We start from the raw sequence: 16,359 nt of genomic DNA, 5'->3' as shown, positions 1-16,359 counted from the left end.
ACACATTATTTTTGTTCTAATGACAATAGTTAAATCTTTTTATAAAGTAGTTAGATCTTTTTATAAAACTTGTCTCCATTGATATTGTACAAAATTAGGAATTTATTTTGTATGAATCATGCACTGTATTCTGTTTCACTTTTCAAACACACTTTGCAAATACAAGCATGCACTATAAAATCAGAACAAATGGCACTTTAGTTAACGTTGTTTACAATAATATAGCATCTATGTATGTGCATTTTTTAAACTTTGTTACCTGGATATTTTACTAAATGACTTAATCTCTGTTTTCTATGAAATAAAATCTACACAGAACCTAAAGATATTTTATTGACAAAAATGCATGCTTAATGACTTTGGTTGTGGTTGTTGGAAGCTGGCCTTGAAAATTGTAAAATGATCCAGGGACACTGCTAATGTCATAAATGCATGTTGGCTGCCAAATACCTTAATTGCAATCATGTGGCCATGGCAATGCTGCAACATCCACAACTGATCTGGCCATAAGTTCCCCTGTTCAGTACTTCAAATGGTCATTGAACAAGTGGACGGTAAGCAAGGACTATCTGTAGTCTTCAAAGAGAATCTGGAAGGCAATCAGAGTACTCTCCACTTTTTTGCTAGATTACATGGCTACATGTCTTATGCTGTCCCGTCCTATAAATCTCCAGTCCTTTTAGATTCCTTATACTCCAGTTCTGCATAATTGTTAGTGGGAAATATTAGGCTTTAATTGCTATTTACCATCATATTCTCAACTCTGCTGATGTTCTAGACTAGGGAAGAAGCACAGAAGTTTATTTTATTCCCAACACAGAATAAGTGTGGACAAGTCATTTTAGAGAGTTATGGATATAAGCCAGATAGTATCAGATTAACATCAAATACAATGTTAGATATATTTCAAAGTACTACGTAGCCCCGTCCCTCTCTCTTCTACAAAACTTTGGAGCGTAATCGGAGCTTCACATTGAAGGGTAACCAATTAATATATAAAACACTTAAATAATCACATTTTGGATAACTATCCCAAAGTTAAAGATATTCAGGTTACAGGAGATGGATTGGCCTGAGACAGCTCCAGTGGAGCAGTTCTTACCAGTCTCTTTTATATACTCTGGTTTGGGAAAATTACATTGCATTCCTGCTTATTGTTCAAAAGCTTGCACTGCATCCTTTGATTTCTGATTGCTTCTCTTTGCTCAGGAGATTTTTGGGAAACTGATGTTCTCTGGGTATCATCTACCAGGCAGCTGCTTCTTCTCCAAGTCATGCACAGCCTCCTCAGAAGGCTTCAGGAGGCTTGTGTGAAGGCCATGTGTGATATGGAGAAGGGTGCACATAGTCTCAGCTGGCTCCCATGAAGCCATGCAAGGCTCACCTCAACAGTAACAGGAGGAAAAAAACCAGCAAAAGCTGTCTGGGGGGAAGCAGGGTTGGTAAAGCGCAAGATAGTAGGATTGGCTATGGCTTTGTGCTGTGGCAATGGGGTGGCTGGCCATGGGGCAAGGATTGAGGTAGCCCTTTGCAATGATGATGGTGCTGTCAGTGCTAGATAAGATAGAAGACCTGAGGTAAATGAGAATGCTGAAGGCCCAGGACTCTATTTCAGCCCAGCCTCACTGACACTTCTGGCTATGCAGGGCTGCTGTGCAGGGCAGCCAAAAGCCTAGAGATAGGGAGAGGGGGAGATGAGGTAGACAGGTGATTGGAGATAGTACTCTTGTGGTCGTAAGGGTGAGTGGGTTGCCAATCACCCAAATTTAGATCATGTGACCATAGGGGCAGTGCAATGGCTATAAATATGGGGACCAGGCACACGTACCATCTGTTCAACCCTGCCATAGCTTCAGTCTCTGAATACAAGGTCTTTAACTGAGGACTACCTACAAACGAATCTCTAAAGACTGCCTCTGTTCATTGCTCCCTTCACAAGCACACAAGGAAAAATGTTCAAGAGTGCAGTGGCTGGAAGTTTTGCGATACAGAGAAATTTGAACTGCTGAAGTAAACCATTTCAGAATTGGGAGTGTTTGCATACACATGCATGTAACAGCCTTAAATTCAGCTTTGCTAAAGAGCTAGCTGTCAAACAATATATTCTGGAAATCTAATATAATTATTACCTTGTCTCTTGGTTTGAATTACACTTTCCTTTAAAATGAAACCCATTTAGGAGAGGCTGAATTGTTTTATCCTGTAATTTTGTTATAACTGCTTTTATAGATCTTCCTGTTGTCTTTCTCATTTTACCCCTCTCTGGGGCATTTGCTGTAAATGAGTTATGAACATCATTGCCAATAGATGCAAGGTGCAAATAACATTGACTCTATTACCTCTTTCTAAAATTATTTAGAAAATGGATTGTTATTCGCTTTGCTAATGTGAATATGTTACCAGCCTGTCGAATGCTTAGAACTAGTCTGAATCTTATTTCAAACTGACAATGTTACCATGTAGTCCCACTCAGTGTGCTAAAATCAGGATCCAAGTAATCTCTAAATAACCACTTCATTATAAATAGGGTCAGATGGATAAACAGATTTTCAGCTTCCCTGTGTTTTCCCCACCCTTGTACCAATTATAATACACAAATGGGCAGCCATTTCAGTTAAAAAAATAATATCCCATATTAGGCATTCAGAGCTATGAACTGTTGGTATATATTTTCATACAATTCACTTAAAACTGACCATAATGGCTTTCTGGATTTTGCACATTAATAGCACAATTCAATATATGTTTATTTGGGGAAAAATCTACTGTATTCAGTTGTTCTTACTTGTGCTCTGCAGTGCAACTTAAACATTGTTTCTAGGGAAAATAAGTCCTATTTTGGAGTTATATTCATCATTAAATAATAGTTTGCATAGCTTAATTCTGTTTGGTTTATTTCTTCATGTTTACATGTTGTCCTTCAAGTTTTCCCTAAATGATTTATTTACTGCCTTCAAAATTGGAATTTCAGTGGTTCTTCCCAACCATGGACTTATCATGATTTATTTGGGTCCAATAAGCTAAAATCATAAATAAAATCAGTTTGGCCTGATAGTAATTGTTTTCATGTCAAGCTCTTCAGCATTTTTGCAGACCTTTTGTTCCTTGCTAAGATTTTGCTTTGCAAAATGCCTTTTTCTAGCCACATCCTTACCCAGGATTAAGTTTTCTTCACTCAACTTCTCAGCAGCCAAATTTTGTTGAGATGGTGGTGGTATAAAAAAACCTACAAGGGCATTCAACCAGAACTATTCATGAGAATACATTGAAGAATAACTAGTGTTCTTATCAAGCTGTTCCAATACCTTGACAGATAAATCTGCATATAGTATCTGTTCTACTAATTCAAGGGTGTCAAACTCACAACGTCACGTGGTGTGTCGCAACGTATTGCAACATTATTGCCGTTGCCGGCAATGGGGTGGATGTGGTTTTGCTATGATGCATCCGGCCCACAGGCCCGCAGTTTGACAACCCCGTACTAGTTCAATGATGATGTTATTATTTGAAAAAATAAAAGGGAAGGTGATCTTTGTTGAATGAGGCAATCCAAGATGGATGAATGATGTCTGAATGAGTAGGAGCCAAGGTTGAATTCAAACAAGCTAATTACAATTTGATTCTTACCAAATATACAAAAAGCTATGTGAGGAAGGAAGTGTTGGGTAAAATGTTTATTAGAAGAGATTAATACTCATTTGCATCATCAAAGTGAACTGTTTTCTAATTGGAGTATGTTTCCCAGCCAGATCATAAATGTACTGAAAGGATTATGTAAAGTACTCTGCTCAATAAGGAAGCTTTGACATGGAGGGCATGCTGCAAGTAATAAATAACCTAGAGAAAAATCTTCTTAAGCTATTCAGACTATTTGCATCTTCTTTCTTTATATGTCAAATAAAAATATCAGTCATTTACTCTGAATGGTCAATGTGAAGGTAATGAAGTGAGGTGCGATAGTGTTTTATTCTCTAAATGTGCTAAGCAGAAGTAATAAAATGGTAATGATTATTTTTCACATTGAAAAACAGTCAAAAATGACTCGTACGATACCAGATTTCTGTTTTATACTCTGTCCAAAAGGAAGCTGCAGGCTGCTAATATGTCAATCTATTTAATAGGGTTTGGGTGCAATGGATGTAAGAGTTGTTACTGCTTCATTAGTCTGGTTCTAGAAATTATACCTCCTCAAGCAGTTTATAATATTTTCTCCCTAATTCTGTCATTTTTAATCAGTTCAGAATCTGGTCTGAAGATATAGCTCTAATATCTCCTTCCATGTGAATTTCATGTCATGGAGTAACCAAATGAATATTCCCTATTAAGTTTCTGAATCTAACTGACAAGTGAGAGAATAAAATTCACAGTGTTGCACTTGCAGTCTATTAGTCATGCCTAAGCTTGTCGTCTTTCTGGTTTGTATGCAAGAAAATAATTCTATGTATTCAATGAGCTGACCTCTGAGTCCACCAACGTAAGATTGCAATTTTTGTTCTTTCTTAATTTGAAATATGTCCCTATAAAACTTTTTTTTTACAGTCAGTATTCTGGAATACACGTGCTGTTCTTAACTGAACCATAATAAAATACTTTGACTACTAAAACAAGAATTCTGCTTGATATTTTTTTTTCTTTTGGTATACTTTTTCTTAATAGTGGCCAGCATTCAGAAGCTTCCTGCATCATCTGTTCTAACAGACATCAATTTCCCCATGAAAGGAAGGAAAGGAATGGTTGACTGGGCCCGAAACTCAGAAGATAGGGTTGTAATTCCCAAAAGTATCTTCACCCCTATGTCAACAGGTATTTTAATTTTCTATTTCATGAAAGCGCTGTGAAGAAAGCTAACTTGCTAATTGGTGGGCTTGTTTCATCAATATTTTGGATCAGCCATTTGAAGATTAGCATTACAGCCCAATTTTAGACTCACTCCTTCTATACAAATGTATAGTGAAAAATGTGTAAATGTGTATAGTGTAAATGATTAGCATGACTAGCATTTACAACTAAACTTCTATTATTATAATATGGTAGTTCTCCATGAAGCAAGGAAAATATATAGTAGAAAGAATGTCAAGCTTATTCTTCCTATAATTCAAAGTCCTTGAGCCTGTGAAAGCTAACACCTGAATTTCTCTTTTGGACCTCATTAGTTCATAGCTGGTGGTGCCTCCATATTATAATGCACCTTGAACCTGTTTCTATTTCTATGGGAACCCAGTTGAAGTTGGAAATAATATGGCAACAGCAAAGAGTCAGTAGAGAAATCAAGAGGGAGAGTCAGTATTTGTAATCATAATAATGGAGACCAGCTGAAAACCATTTGTCTGCTTCAGAGTGCACCCAAATGGCTGCTATAATCTTTGTGCCACTTTGTGCCATTTCAGGAATAGCCATTTCAGTTCTTTATGTGAAAAGTGGACTGACCTAGTACACATTTATCTGGTTCTTCCTCTTCCCTGCTTCTGTATCTGTGTGTGAATGATCATGTTCATTATCCATAATTCTGATCTTTGGGAAAGGAAGTGATGGGCTTGTCACTACCGAGTTAGCATCCTGTTACAAAACAAGCAAATATATATATATGTGCATGAATGTGGAGTGGAGAGGGAAGAGAGTTCTCATGATTATGAGATAATTCCATTTTCGTATGGGAATGGCCTATGCTTACCTTTGTTGCACAAGATTATTTGATGTGACTTCTATAAATATAGGCTTAAATAGGACTTTATTAGCTAAAATTGACCAGGGTTCACTGTGAGTTCATTGTGGCAAACTGGTTTATTTAACTTGTGGGGTTGGTGGGGTTATTTAAAGACCAGTGACTATTCCAGTGACTTTCCTAATAGTTTCCTAATCATTGGATTATTAGGTTAAGCTATTAATTATAATAATTAAGATTATAACACAAAATACCAATTTAGCAGCAAATGAATTTCACAAATAACAAGGTTTCAGGATGCTCCTACCCCATGTAAGATATTCAAGTCTAGAGACCTTTTTTCATCCCTAAGTGTAAAATCTTATTACATTATTATAAAACAATTCACTAGAATATATTACAATTGCAATGTTGGTTTTCTTTTAACAAAGTTTTCTATAATGATAAAACACTGTTGGCATAACAAAGTTTTCTATAATGATAAAACACTGTTGGCATATATATATATATATATATATATATATATATATATATATATATATATATATATATATATATAGGTCTTTGGTTGTTCGGGTTTTCTCCCGCGTAAAATTGGAAGTGTCTTGGCAACGTTTCGACGAAGTCACATTCGTCATCTTCAGGCTGGTGTTTTTAGCTTCTTGCTTTGAGCAGCAATGTGTGGTTTTAGCTGTTTCTTCCTTTTAACTGCCAGTGAGGGTATGAACTGATTGGATGGGAGCTTGGCTGTGTTCTGATTGGGTGGAGGTGTGTTCTGAATGGTTAGGGGCTTGGCTGTGCTCTGATTGCTGGGGGAGTGTTCTGTTTGGTTGTGCTCAGGTTAGTCTGAGTTGCAGAGGGGTTTAAGATTTTGGGGTTAGGGAGTCGTTTGTCAATAAGGGCAGGTTTCCAAATGGCTGGTAGGCGGGAGGTATCATCTCGCTTGTTCATGCTGTGTGGGCGTTTTTCTATCTCGATGGCTTCTCTGATTATTCTGTTATTAAAATGTTCACTTTTGGCAATGGTTCTGGTATTTTTAAAGTCAATTTCATGTCCTGTGGCTTTAAGGTGTTGGACCAGGGAAGATGTTGGTTCCTCTTTTTTGACTGAGTTCTTATGTTCTTCAATGCGTGCACTTATTCTTCTGTTGGTTTAATAAGTGCACGCATTGAAGAACATAAGAACTCAGTCAAAAAAGAGGAACCAACATCTTCCCTGGTCCAACACCTTAAAGCCACAGGACACGAAATTGACTTTAAAAATACCAGAACCATTGCCAAAAGTGAACATTTTAATAACAGAATAATCAGAGAAGCCATCGAGATAGAAAAACGCCCACACAGCATGAACAAGCGAGATGATACCTCCCGCCTACCAGCCATTTGGAAACCTGCCCTTATTGACAAACGACTCCCTAACCCCAAAATCTTAAACCCCTCTGCAACTCAGACTAACCTGAGCACAACCAAACAGAACACTCCCCCAGCCAATCAGAGCACAGCCAAGCCCCTAACCATTCAGAACACACCTCCACCCAATCAGAACACAGCCAAGCTCCCATCCAATCAGTTCATACCCTCACTGGCAGTTAAAAGGAAGAAACAGCTAAAACCACACATTGCTGCTCAAAGCAAGAAGCTAAAAACACCAGCCTGAAGATGACGAATGTGACTTCGTCGAAACGTTGCCAAGACACTTCCAATTTTACGCGGGAGAAAACCCAAAGACCTATATACAAATACGCAACCTCAGACCATTAAAAATTGAAGAATATACATATAAGTAAAAAAGGAAGCGATCACCAGGAAATAAAACACCAAGGTTTTAATAAATAAAATCAAGCTTTCGATGGCTAACATCTGCCATCATCGTCAGGATACAAGCCAGCTAGTGAGGAAACCTGCTTATGCTTTGCTATGCTTATAAGCAGGTTTCCTCACTAGCTGGCTTGTATCCTGACGATGATGGCAGATGTTAGCCATCGAAAGCTTGATTTTATTTATTAAAACCTTGGTGTTTTATTTCCTGGTGATCACTTCCTTTTTTACTGAAATGTATGTACCCAGGAATCGCTATTCTTCAATTTTTAATGTAATTTTTAATATATATATATATATATATATATATATATATATATATATATATATATGACTATGTCGTGTGTGTGTGTGTGTGTGTGTGTGTTGTGTGTGTGTGTGTGTGTGTGTGTGGTTTTTCTGAGGTTGTTTTTTTGTGTTTCGCGGGTGTTTGTATTGTAGGTCTTTGGTTATTCGGGTTTTCTCCCGCGTCAAATTGGAAGTGTCTTGGCGACGTTTCGACAAAGTCTCATTCGTCATCTTCAGGCTGATGTTTTCGGCTTCGTGCTCCTAGAAGCCGAATAACCAAATACCTACCTACCTACCTACATACATACATACATACATACATACATACGTGTGTGTGTGTGTGTGTGTATGTGTTATGACAAATTTGGAGATGATTGAAAAGGCATCAAATTTCATCTACATATTGTCTTTTTTCTTCCTTTGATTTTAGAACTAGATGAATCCACTGTGTTTGTACTTGGAGCAGTATTGTACAAAAATTTAGAGCTTATTTTGCCCACCTTAAGGTAAGTGATAACTCTAAGAGACAGTTCAAATGGAGGGTGTCTCTAAGATGTGTGCTGTAGAAAGCAGGCAGAAATGCAATATAAGACTTCCTTTCTTATTTTTGTCTAAAGAAGGAACAACTAACCTCATTTGGGTTCTACATCAAGTGTGCCATTTGCTTTTCTTGGTTTTCCCATTAACCTCCAATAGCAGAACAGAAGAAAATATTCTCCAGTTTTGTTTAGCAACATCATTCCTAGGTCTGGCAATAGTGTTAAAGGGTAAATAAGGGTGAGGCAACAGCATTGGAACATCTAGAATAGAATCAGGCAACTTGATATTTTCCATGTGGCTTTAATTTCTGCAATCCCTTATCATTAGCCAGACTGGCAAGGATTTTTGGTATTTGATGTCCAATTCATTTGGATCACATAAGGTTGCCTGTTGATCTAGCTGGAGGAGTCAGCCAGAGTTAAGACAACAATGGGAGAAGGCAGAAGCTCATATAAGGAAGAGGAGATACACCTCATGAGTGAACCAAATTACTTTATTTAGCTCAATACAAGCAATGAGGAAGGAGACAGGGATGGGCAGGGTTTTCTCCAGTGCAAAGAGGAATGGTTAAGAATTAAGAGGGAAGAGAGAATGTGTCTGTATGTGTATGAAGGACAAAAAGAGCAAGGGAGAGCTGTAGAACAGTTCATAGTGCTGTTTTTTGTAAATTCCACTGTTTCAATCTGCCAGCTGAAATTAAAGCATAAATATTAGCCTTGAAAGCGTGAAGGCACAGTGTCTTAATTGCAGATGGGCTGTACATATTTATAGATGCAAACATGATTTCATCTGTGTAATGTAAGTGCTTTAATACTGACTAGATAATAAAATAAAAATAAAAATACAGTTGACACCATTACTAGATAAGATATAGATATATCTCAACTGCATACATTTATTTAATACAAATTCTACTTGATGCCCTAAGCATGTGGGGAAGGGGGGAAATCAACTCTTAGTAAATAATAGCACTGCCCCTTCCTTGGTGCTTTATCATAATTGGGCACAAATAAGATATGTCAAGATTTAGGCACAGCTGAGTAGGTATAACTAAAAAGTCAAGCCTCTTAACTTGGTGGGGAAAACCCCCCTGCAACCATTGGCTATTAGACATTTATATAAAAAAATGTTCCATAGAAAGCAAAAGGGGATTTGTTCAGAGTCTGACAAGGCAGTTTTTGCTCAGTCACAGTGCTTCAACTGTCAAGTACAAACATAAATGAAATCAGAGAAGAATGCAAAACAAGATGATATCCAGGAAGCCTTTTATATACCCAGGAAGAAGTAAGAGAAGGTACTTAATTGTAGCTTTGTAGCTTTTATTTCTGCTCCCTCTGGTGAAGTCTTCACATCAACAGCTTTGTATGGGACAAGATACTACATATGCAGAGTGAGAAAAACACTAGTGAGGAAAATTGATAGACAGTAGTAGAATGTTTCGCTCTTCCCCAGCTGTCAAAAGTCTCTTAGGACCAGGAAACAATATGTTTTCCTCTCAGTCAGGCTTTGGGGATTTTTTTTTAAAAAAAGGTTTTGGATAGCAAAAAGAGATTAAAAGATCTTTATTTGCCATTAATCCTCCCATGGGTTTTATCTTTCTAGTACTGCATTACTCATAACTAATGAGCACTTAATAGAGAAGTTTGCTTATGAATAGCTAATTCTACCAACAGCATAACTATTTCAGCTCTTGGGGTGTGTGGTATGGTGATTTAACAGCCTTGCTGAAGTCAAGTGGGTCTTCTGAATGGAAGATTACCTTAAACCCCCAATATATCCTGTTAAGTCTCATCAACAAGATGTAATTGTAATAAAAGGAAATAAATTCACTCTCTAGTTCTTACCAAACCCAAAGTTGGTTTGATGCATGTTTTGCCTTCCAAACAAGTGCTTGTTAAATGTTCATTTCATTAATGGTAATTCGATATCAGGTAAATAACATGATTTTAATTAATTAGTTACATCAGTTAAATTTTCAGAACCATATGTCAAATAATTTTTGTCAAAAGATTGTATTTTTTGATACGTACAAAATCTATGTGTTCTGAAAATTTAACTTTTTAAATTTGTTAGTTTTGATACGTATAAAGCAGTCCTTCATCCCACTGTGTTTATAGTTTGATTCTTTTGTGCAGAGAAAGGTCAGATGTTCATAAACCTTTTTCTCAATTTTTTGGATTTTCAATATAATTGTCTGATTAATAACATACTTTGAGAACCCAATGGCATTTGATCAAATTGTAACACCATGACAACAGTTTCCACATGGAAAACTTTTTCTACACGTGCAATTGTTGGCAGCATAGGATCAGGTAGCATCTCTCTTCAGTACACATGCGTGTACTGATGTAATACACTGATTTTTGTGCCTCAAAGAAAGATGAGATGTACACTCATCAAACAGGGAAACATATCTTGCTATGTTAATGTAAAAACTACTTGGTTGAAGGAAAATTTTCTTCCATTGCTCTCCCTGTGCATGTTAAGAACTTTAGCTGGTGTTGTTTTGCAAATACCATCCACCTCTAAAGTGAAGCTGGTTACAGCAACAACAACAAAAGGTTTTGTTTTAGAAGTTGCAACCTAGCTACAGAATATAATGTACCCATCTTCCCCAAAGTTTCTCTTCTGTCAGGTTGTGGGGTCCTTGGTGTTGTCTGAGCTTGATTGTTTTATTGCAGATGATATTACTTACTTTGATAATGAAACAATTGAGCTACAAATATGCTTTTCTATTGTTGTCATCTTTATTGCCTTATTGGCATCATATAAAAACATTTTTACCTGGATGTCTTTATATTTTTTATACATATCTTCATTTTCTGATCCTACATTTTGATCTGTCTTCATTTGTATTCCCAACAATGTTTATTTTTTTTTAAAAAAATGTGGGTTTTGTTTTAATAAGCTTTTGATAAATAAATTGTATTTTTTAATATTTCAAGAAAAAAAATAAACATCACACGGTATATGCCTTAATGTATTCCTTACCTAAATATAACCTATGTCCTTCATTTCTCTTAAGAAAAATACACAGAGTTTAGTTATTTTCCTGCATACATAATCACAATATTATTCCTTCTTAAAAAGTGTCCTGTTTGAGCAGGAAAGAGTCTGTCATCACACCTCTGTGTGTTTTTGCCAATAAGGCTAATTTATCAGAGAGTTGAACAATAGAATGGCATAGCATAAATGTTGTTGTCAATGCATTATTACTGTCCTAGATTTTGTTTTCACAATCATTCTATATTTATTTCCTGTTTGATGCCCTTTCATGCCAGAAGTGTTTTGAGACATGTCACAAACCCACAAACACTAAACGGGGGCTCATTAAACAAAATCTCTTCCAGGAAAAAAATAACAAATTTTGTTTAAAAGCAGACAATACTAATTTTTATATTAAAATATATCTGTGTGGATATTCAGTCCAAAGAGGTTGTGATTATTCAGTTATAAGACTTGATATAATGCATAAATACACAATTCGTTCATTTACTGAATTGGAAAAAATGTAATAGAAATTTTAAAGCTTAATTGGACAGTTTTACATCTTGCACAATATATAATAAGAAATCTGTGTGTGCAGGATTTCAATATGCTATTGCTAAGGTACTTAGTAAGACAATTTCCACACAGTAGAAAAAGATATAGGTTTAGTACTTCATAAAAATAAAATAAAAAACCCAGCAGATGGCAGCACCTAGCCAACCTTAGGTCATCTCAAAAAAAAAAAAAGGCAAGATTGGACTTTGATTAATACTTAGAAGGCTACAGAAACACTACAGTAGGTGAATTTCATTTCACAGTGGGATTTTCAGATGCTGTTAAGTTTAGGAATGGAAACACAAACCTTCTGTGAGGCAAAATGTTTATTCTTAATTATCCGAGCTTCACATTTAAGTTGAAACATATACAAGAGAAAAAAAAGTTCATCTTCCTTTTTCTCCTGAAAACACTGCATTAATGGGTAGCTTTCTGGAAGCTCAGGAGCCTGAGCTATATTTTCCAGCTGAGACAAAACTGTCCACTTCAGCTGTACAATGACAGCTATTAAATAAAATGTTGCTTCTAAAGATTGAATTGTGATACGGAAATTAGCCATTGACTTTATCATAACGTAGTTCAATTTCATAAGGTACACACTAATAATTTATTGAATAGCCTGCACAGGGAAGAAGATATAATTCCTGCAGTTAGGAATTTGGCAGAGGAGCTGAGGTATTTATAAAAGGCATCCTGATTTTTTTTTTACTCCAGTCCTCATGCCCAGTGCATCATTGTTAATCCATACTGGAATCACATGCCTTGATTCTGATTTTGGAAATGTATTTAATCAATTCAAATAGCTTCCCATCTTTCAAAGGTGATTCTTGGTAGCTAACAATACATTAAAACAATAAAAAGAAAACAGTGGAATAAAAATACCAGCAATGGTCACTAAGAATGAATACAATAGGACAGGGGTAGGCAACCTTGGTTCTTTTATGACTCGTGGACTTCAACTCCCAGAGTTCCTGAGCCAGCCATGCTGAGGGGAAAGGGAGAGGTTTCCAAGCTGAGCCATGCTGGCTCAGGAATTCTGGGAGTTGAAGTCCACCAGTCATAGAAGAGCCAAGGTTGCCTACCCCTGCAATAGGACAATAGAGAGAAACCTCTCAATATACTATCCATTTAGGAATATCATAGAATGGACACTTAAATATTGTCTCCTTTGTATGAAGTCTCATTTTTTTCTTCCCTCCCTTATGACAAAGGTACCCTTTAGTAACGCCTATCTCTCAGCTTCCAAGCAAAGTAACACAATGGCCAAAGGGCAAACTAACTCAGATGACTTAGCTCATCAAGACTATTCACCTTTGAAACTCCTTTAAAAGTGAAGGGCTTGGCAACTGATACCTAGGTCCAAAGCCAAAATCTCATATATTTCCTATTGAATCTCATGACCATTAGGTCAAGTCCTAGAGAGTTTCATGACCATTAGGTCAAGTCAACTTAGGAATCTTAGAGGGCAGTACTGAGATCACAAGCATAGTGTGAATTCACTGCTTCTTTTTTTTTTTTTTTTAACACCAAAGTAGCTTGTAAATGGCACAAAATTACATTTAAGTCCCTTAATCTATTGATGAGAAAAACAGAGTTGATTTTGAGGAAATTCTGATTGCTGCCATTCTTACAAATGTTTTTCAATATGTCTTCAGCAAAATGGCCATATCAGAGCTTTACGAAAAAAAATGTGCTTTGTCTAAAACAAATCTCAGCTTTACCAGAAGATTAATGAGTTTATAGGCCTGTGAATATTTATGTTGTGAATCTATTTTTTAATCAATAAATTGTACTTAGTAAAAGGCACTTGGATCAGCAGGAAGAGTGTCCTTATTCCTGAATATATTTGACCACATTTTTATAAATTCTGTGGAGGGAAATTGATTTAAATGTCCTTCTAGCTAGCTGTTATTTAAAGAAATCACAATTTCTCTTTGCATAAATTGCAGTTTTAGTGACTGTTGTGTTTTTAATTGTTCTTTTTCCAGAAATTATACAGTTATCAACTCTAAAATCATTGTAGTCACCATACGGCCTGAGCCCAGAACATCAGATTCCTTTCTAGAGATAGAATTAGCTCACTTGGCAAATGTAAGTATTTCTGCTTATTTTCCAATTGGCTGAAGATTTTAAACAGAGAATATCAAGAACTATTTCAATTTTAGCTCACATGTTTTATTTTTTTCACTGATTTTGTAGTTTGGGGCTACTTTTATATAATTAGAAGCAATATGTATACAGTATGAACAGAAAGGAATCACTATAGAATGACAAATTAATCTTATTTTAGATTCAAAAGCATGACAATTTCCATATCACTGAATGCCTAAGTAGTTCCCATGTATTATTAAACTGTTCTTTATAAACTCTATAAACTACACCTCCAAAATGGTGTATTTATTTAATTTTTATTTCATTTATTAAAATCTTTAAACTACCAATGCCAGAAGCTCTGTGGTACAGAGTTAAATATACTCAACTTACGATAATTCATTCAGTGACTGTTCAACAGTTAGAACAGCACTGAAAAAAGTAACTTATGACTGTTTTTCACATTTATGCCTGTTGCAGTATCCCCATGGTCACATGATCAAAATTCAGACAATTGGCAACTGACTCATATTTATGATGGTTGCAGTGTCCTGTTGTCCCATGATCACCTTTTGCAACCTTCTGACAAGCAAAATCAAAGTGAGAAACCAGATTCATTTAACAACCGTGCAATGATTCACTTAATAGCTGTGGCAAGAAAGGTCGTAAAAGGGGCATGATGTTTTGCTTTGCAACAGAAATTTTGGGCTCAATTGTGTTTGTAAGTCGAGGACTATCTACACTTCGACAAACATTACATACGGAAGACTGACTGCAGAATCCAGGAATATATGCTGAACCCCATAATAACAATCATCTGATGGAGGCATGAAAGGAAATTCATTCATGACTTTAAAGATGATACCTAAAATATATCAGTTTTAGGTTTGAGTTTTGCTATCGGTAATTAATGTAAAAGTAGTAGAACAGTCCTAAGCTTCTCTGATAGCCATCTGAGAGGGAACAGAATGAAAAGGGAAAAAAAATCCATTCTGGGAGGAATGTGACTAGGGGAATCACAGAAAAAGTTATGCAGATATACTGTAAATATGCTAGTGCTAGTAGATAGCTCATGTTAGTATAGGTAGTGTAGTACAACCAGTATAGTATAGTACAGCCAGCAGATGTTTACACTGGATTTGGCATTTTTTTTCCTACTTATTAAGTCCTTCCCAAAGACTTGGGATAGGTAGATGTTGTTATTTGATAGGGTAAAAGGTTTTGTCACAGGATGTAAGCTGTTCCAAGTGAAACTGCCTTTTGCAATTGACTGATGGTGATTTTATCAATGCTATTGATGTTCAAATGATGCTCCAGATATTTTGTGATTGCACCCATCGCATCTATTAGTATTGATACTATCTTTGCTTGCTTTTGCCACAGTCTTTCTACTTGTATTTTCATGTCTTTGTATTTTGTCATTTTCTCCAGTTCTTTCTCTTCTCCTCTGCTGCCTCCAGATACTGCCACATCCACTATCCAGACTTTTTGCCTTTCTTATAGACAGTTGTTAAGTCTTGCATGTTATATGGCAGATGCTTTAGAGGTTTTTAGAGTTGATTAATTGGAATGGGTGGAATTTCAATACATGGCCAACTGCCCCACTGAAATAAGTGGTTCATAAAATTAACTTTTCATTGGGCTGTATCCTAAAATATGAACAGATCAATATGAAGAGTGAAAAAAATGTAGATCTTGCATTGGAAAGGGAATGGTGAAAGGGAAAAGATTATTTAATTCTGAGAAAAGTGGATATCATGAGAAAGAAACTCAAAATAAGCCTATCTTAATTATGTCAAAAATTCTGACAAGCCTTCAGGATTCTGTTATTCTCTCTCACAATACTGAGGAAAATTTCTGGAATTTCTGCTGCTTTTTTGTCTCTTGAGATTGCATAACCTGAAGGGCCAAAAAAGTCACTTGAAAAAAACAGTAAGTAGGTGTTCTGTTCTGTGCATTGGTAAGGCATTGAGATGAGGCAGCTGTAACAACAGTTGCTTCTTTATTCAAGCTTCAACAGAACCAACACAAAATGGCGCGGATCCCTTTTATACCCTTTTGCAGGGAACAGCGTCAGCCAATAAATGCAATGTATTTTCCCGCTTTGCGCGTGCGCAATAGGCTGGAGACAGCCTGTCTGGCCCGGGCAGCCACATGGTCTGCCCGGGTCTCTCTCTAGCTTCCTGCACCTGCTCTGTCAATCACAGGCCCAGGACATAATAGTAGGAATGGAGGTTGTAATTACAGGTGGTCCTGAAGTTACAACAATTTTTTTAGTGACAGTTCAAAGTCATAATGGCACTGAAAAAATGCGACTTATAGCAATAGCACTTAGACTTATATACTGCTCCATGGTGCTTTACACCACTCTCTGGGCAGTTTACAAGGTCAGCATATTCCCCCAGTTATCTGGGTCCT

General features: G+C 36.4%; 1 protein-coding gene across 3 annotated transcripts in view; it reads left to right on the top strand.

Moving 5' to 3' along the window:
* Window positions 1-16,359, top strand: part of ADGRB3 (adhesion G protein-coupled receptor B3) — a 509,374-nt gene that overhangs the window by 258,238 nt on the left and 234,777 nt on the right. For all 3 annotated transcript variants that reach the window (XM_039346725.1, XM_039346723.1, XM_039346726.1), the window contains 3 exons: window positions 4,657-4,803; window positions 8,198-8,273; window positions 13,839-13,941. In XM_039346725.1, the coding sequence (XP_039202659.1) occupies window positions 4,657-4,803; window positions 8,198-8,273; window positions 13,839-13,941 (326 nt within the window). The remainder of the gene's footprint in view (window positions 1-4,656; window positions 4,804-8,197; window positions 8,274-13,838; window positions 13,942-16,359) is intronic.

This window comes from Crotalus tigris, unplaced genomic scaffold (assembly GCF_016545835.1).
Source record: "Crotalus tigris isolate CLP2741 ecotype Arizona unplaced genomic scaffold, ASM1654583v1 scf7180000018016.4438896, whole genome shotgun sequence".
Taxonomy (NCBI): domain Eukaryota; kingdom Metazoa; phylum Chordata; class Lepidosauria; order Squamata; family Viperidae; genus Crotalus; species Crotalus tigris.
This window is presented reverse-complemented; position numbering and strand designations above follow the sequence as displayed.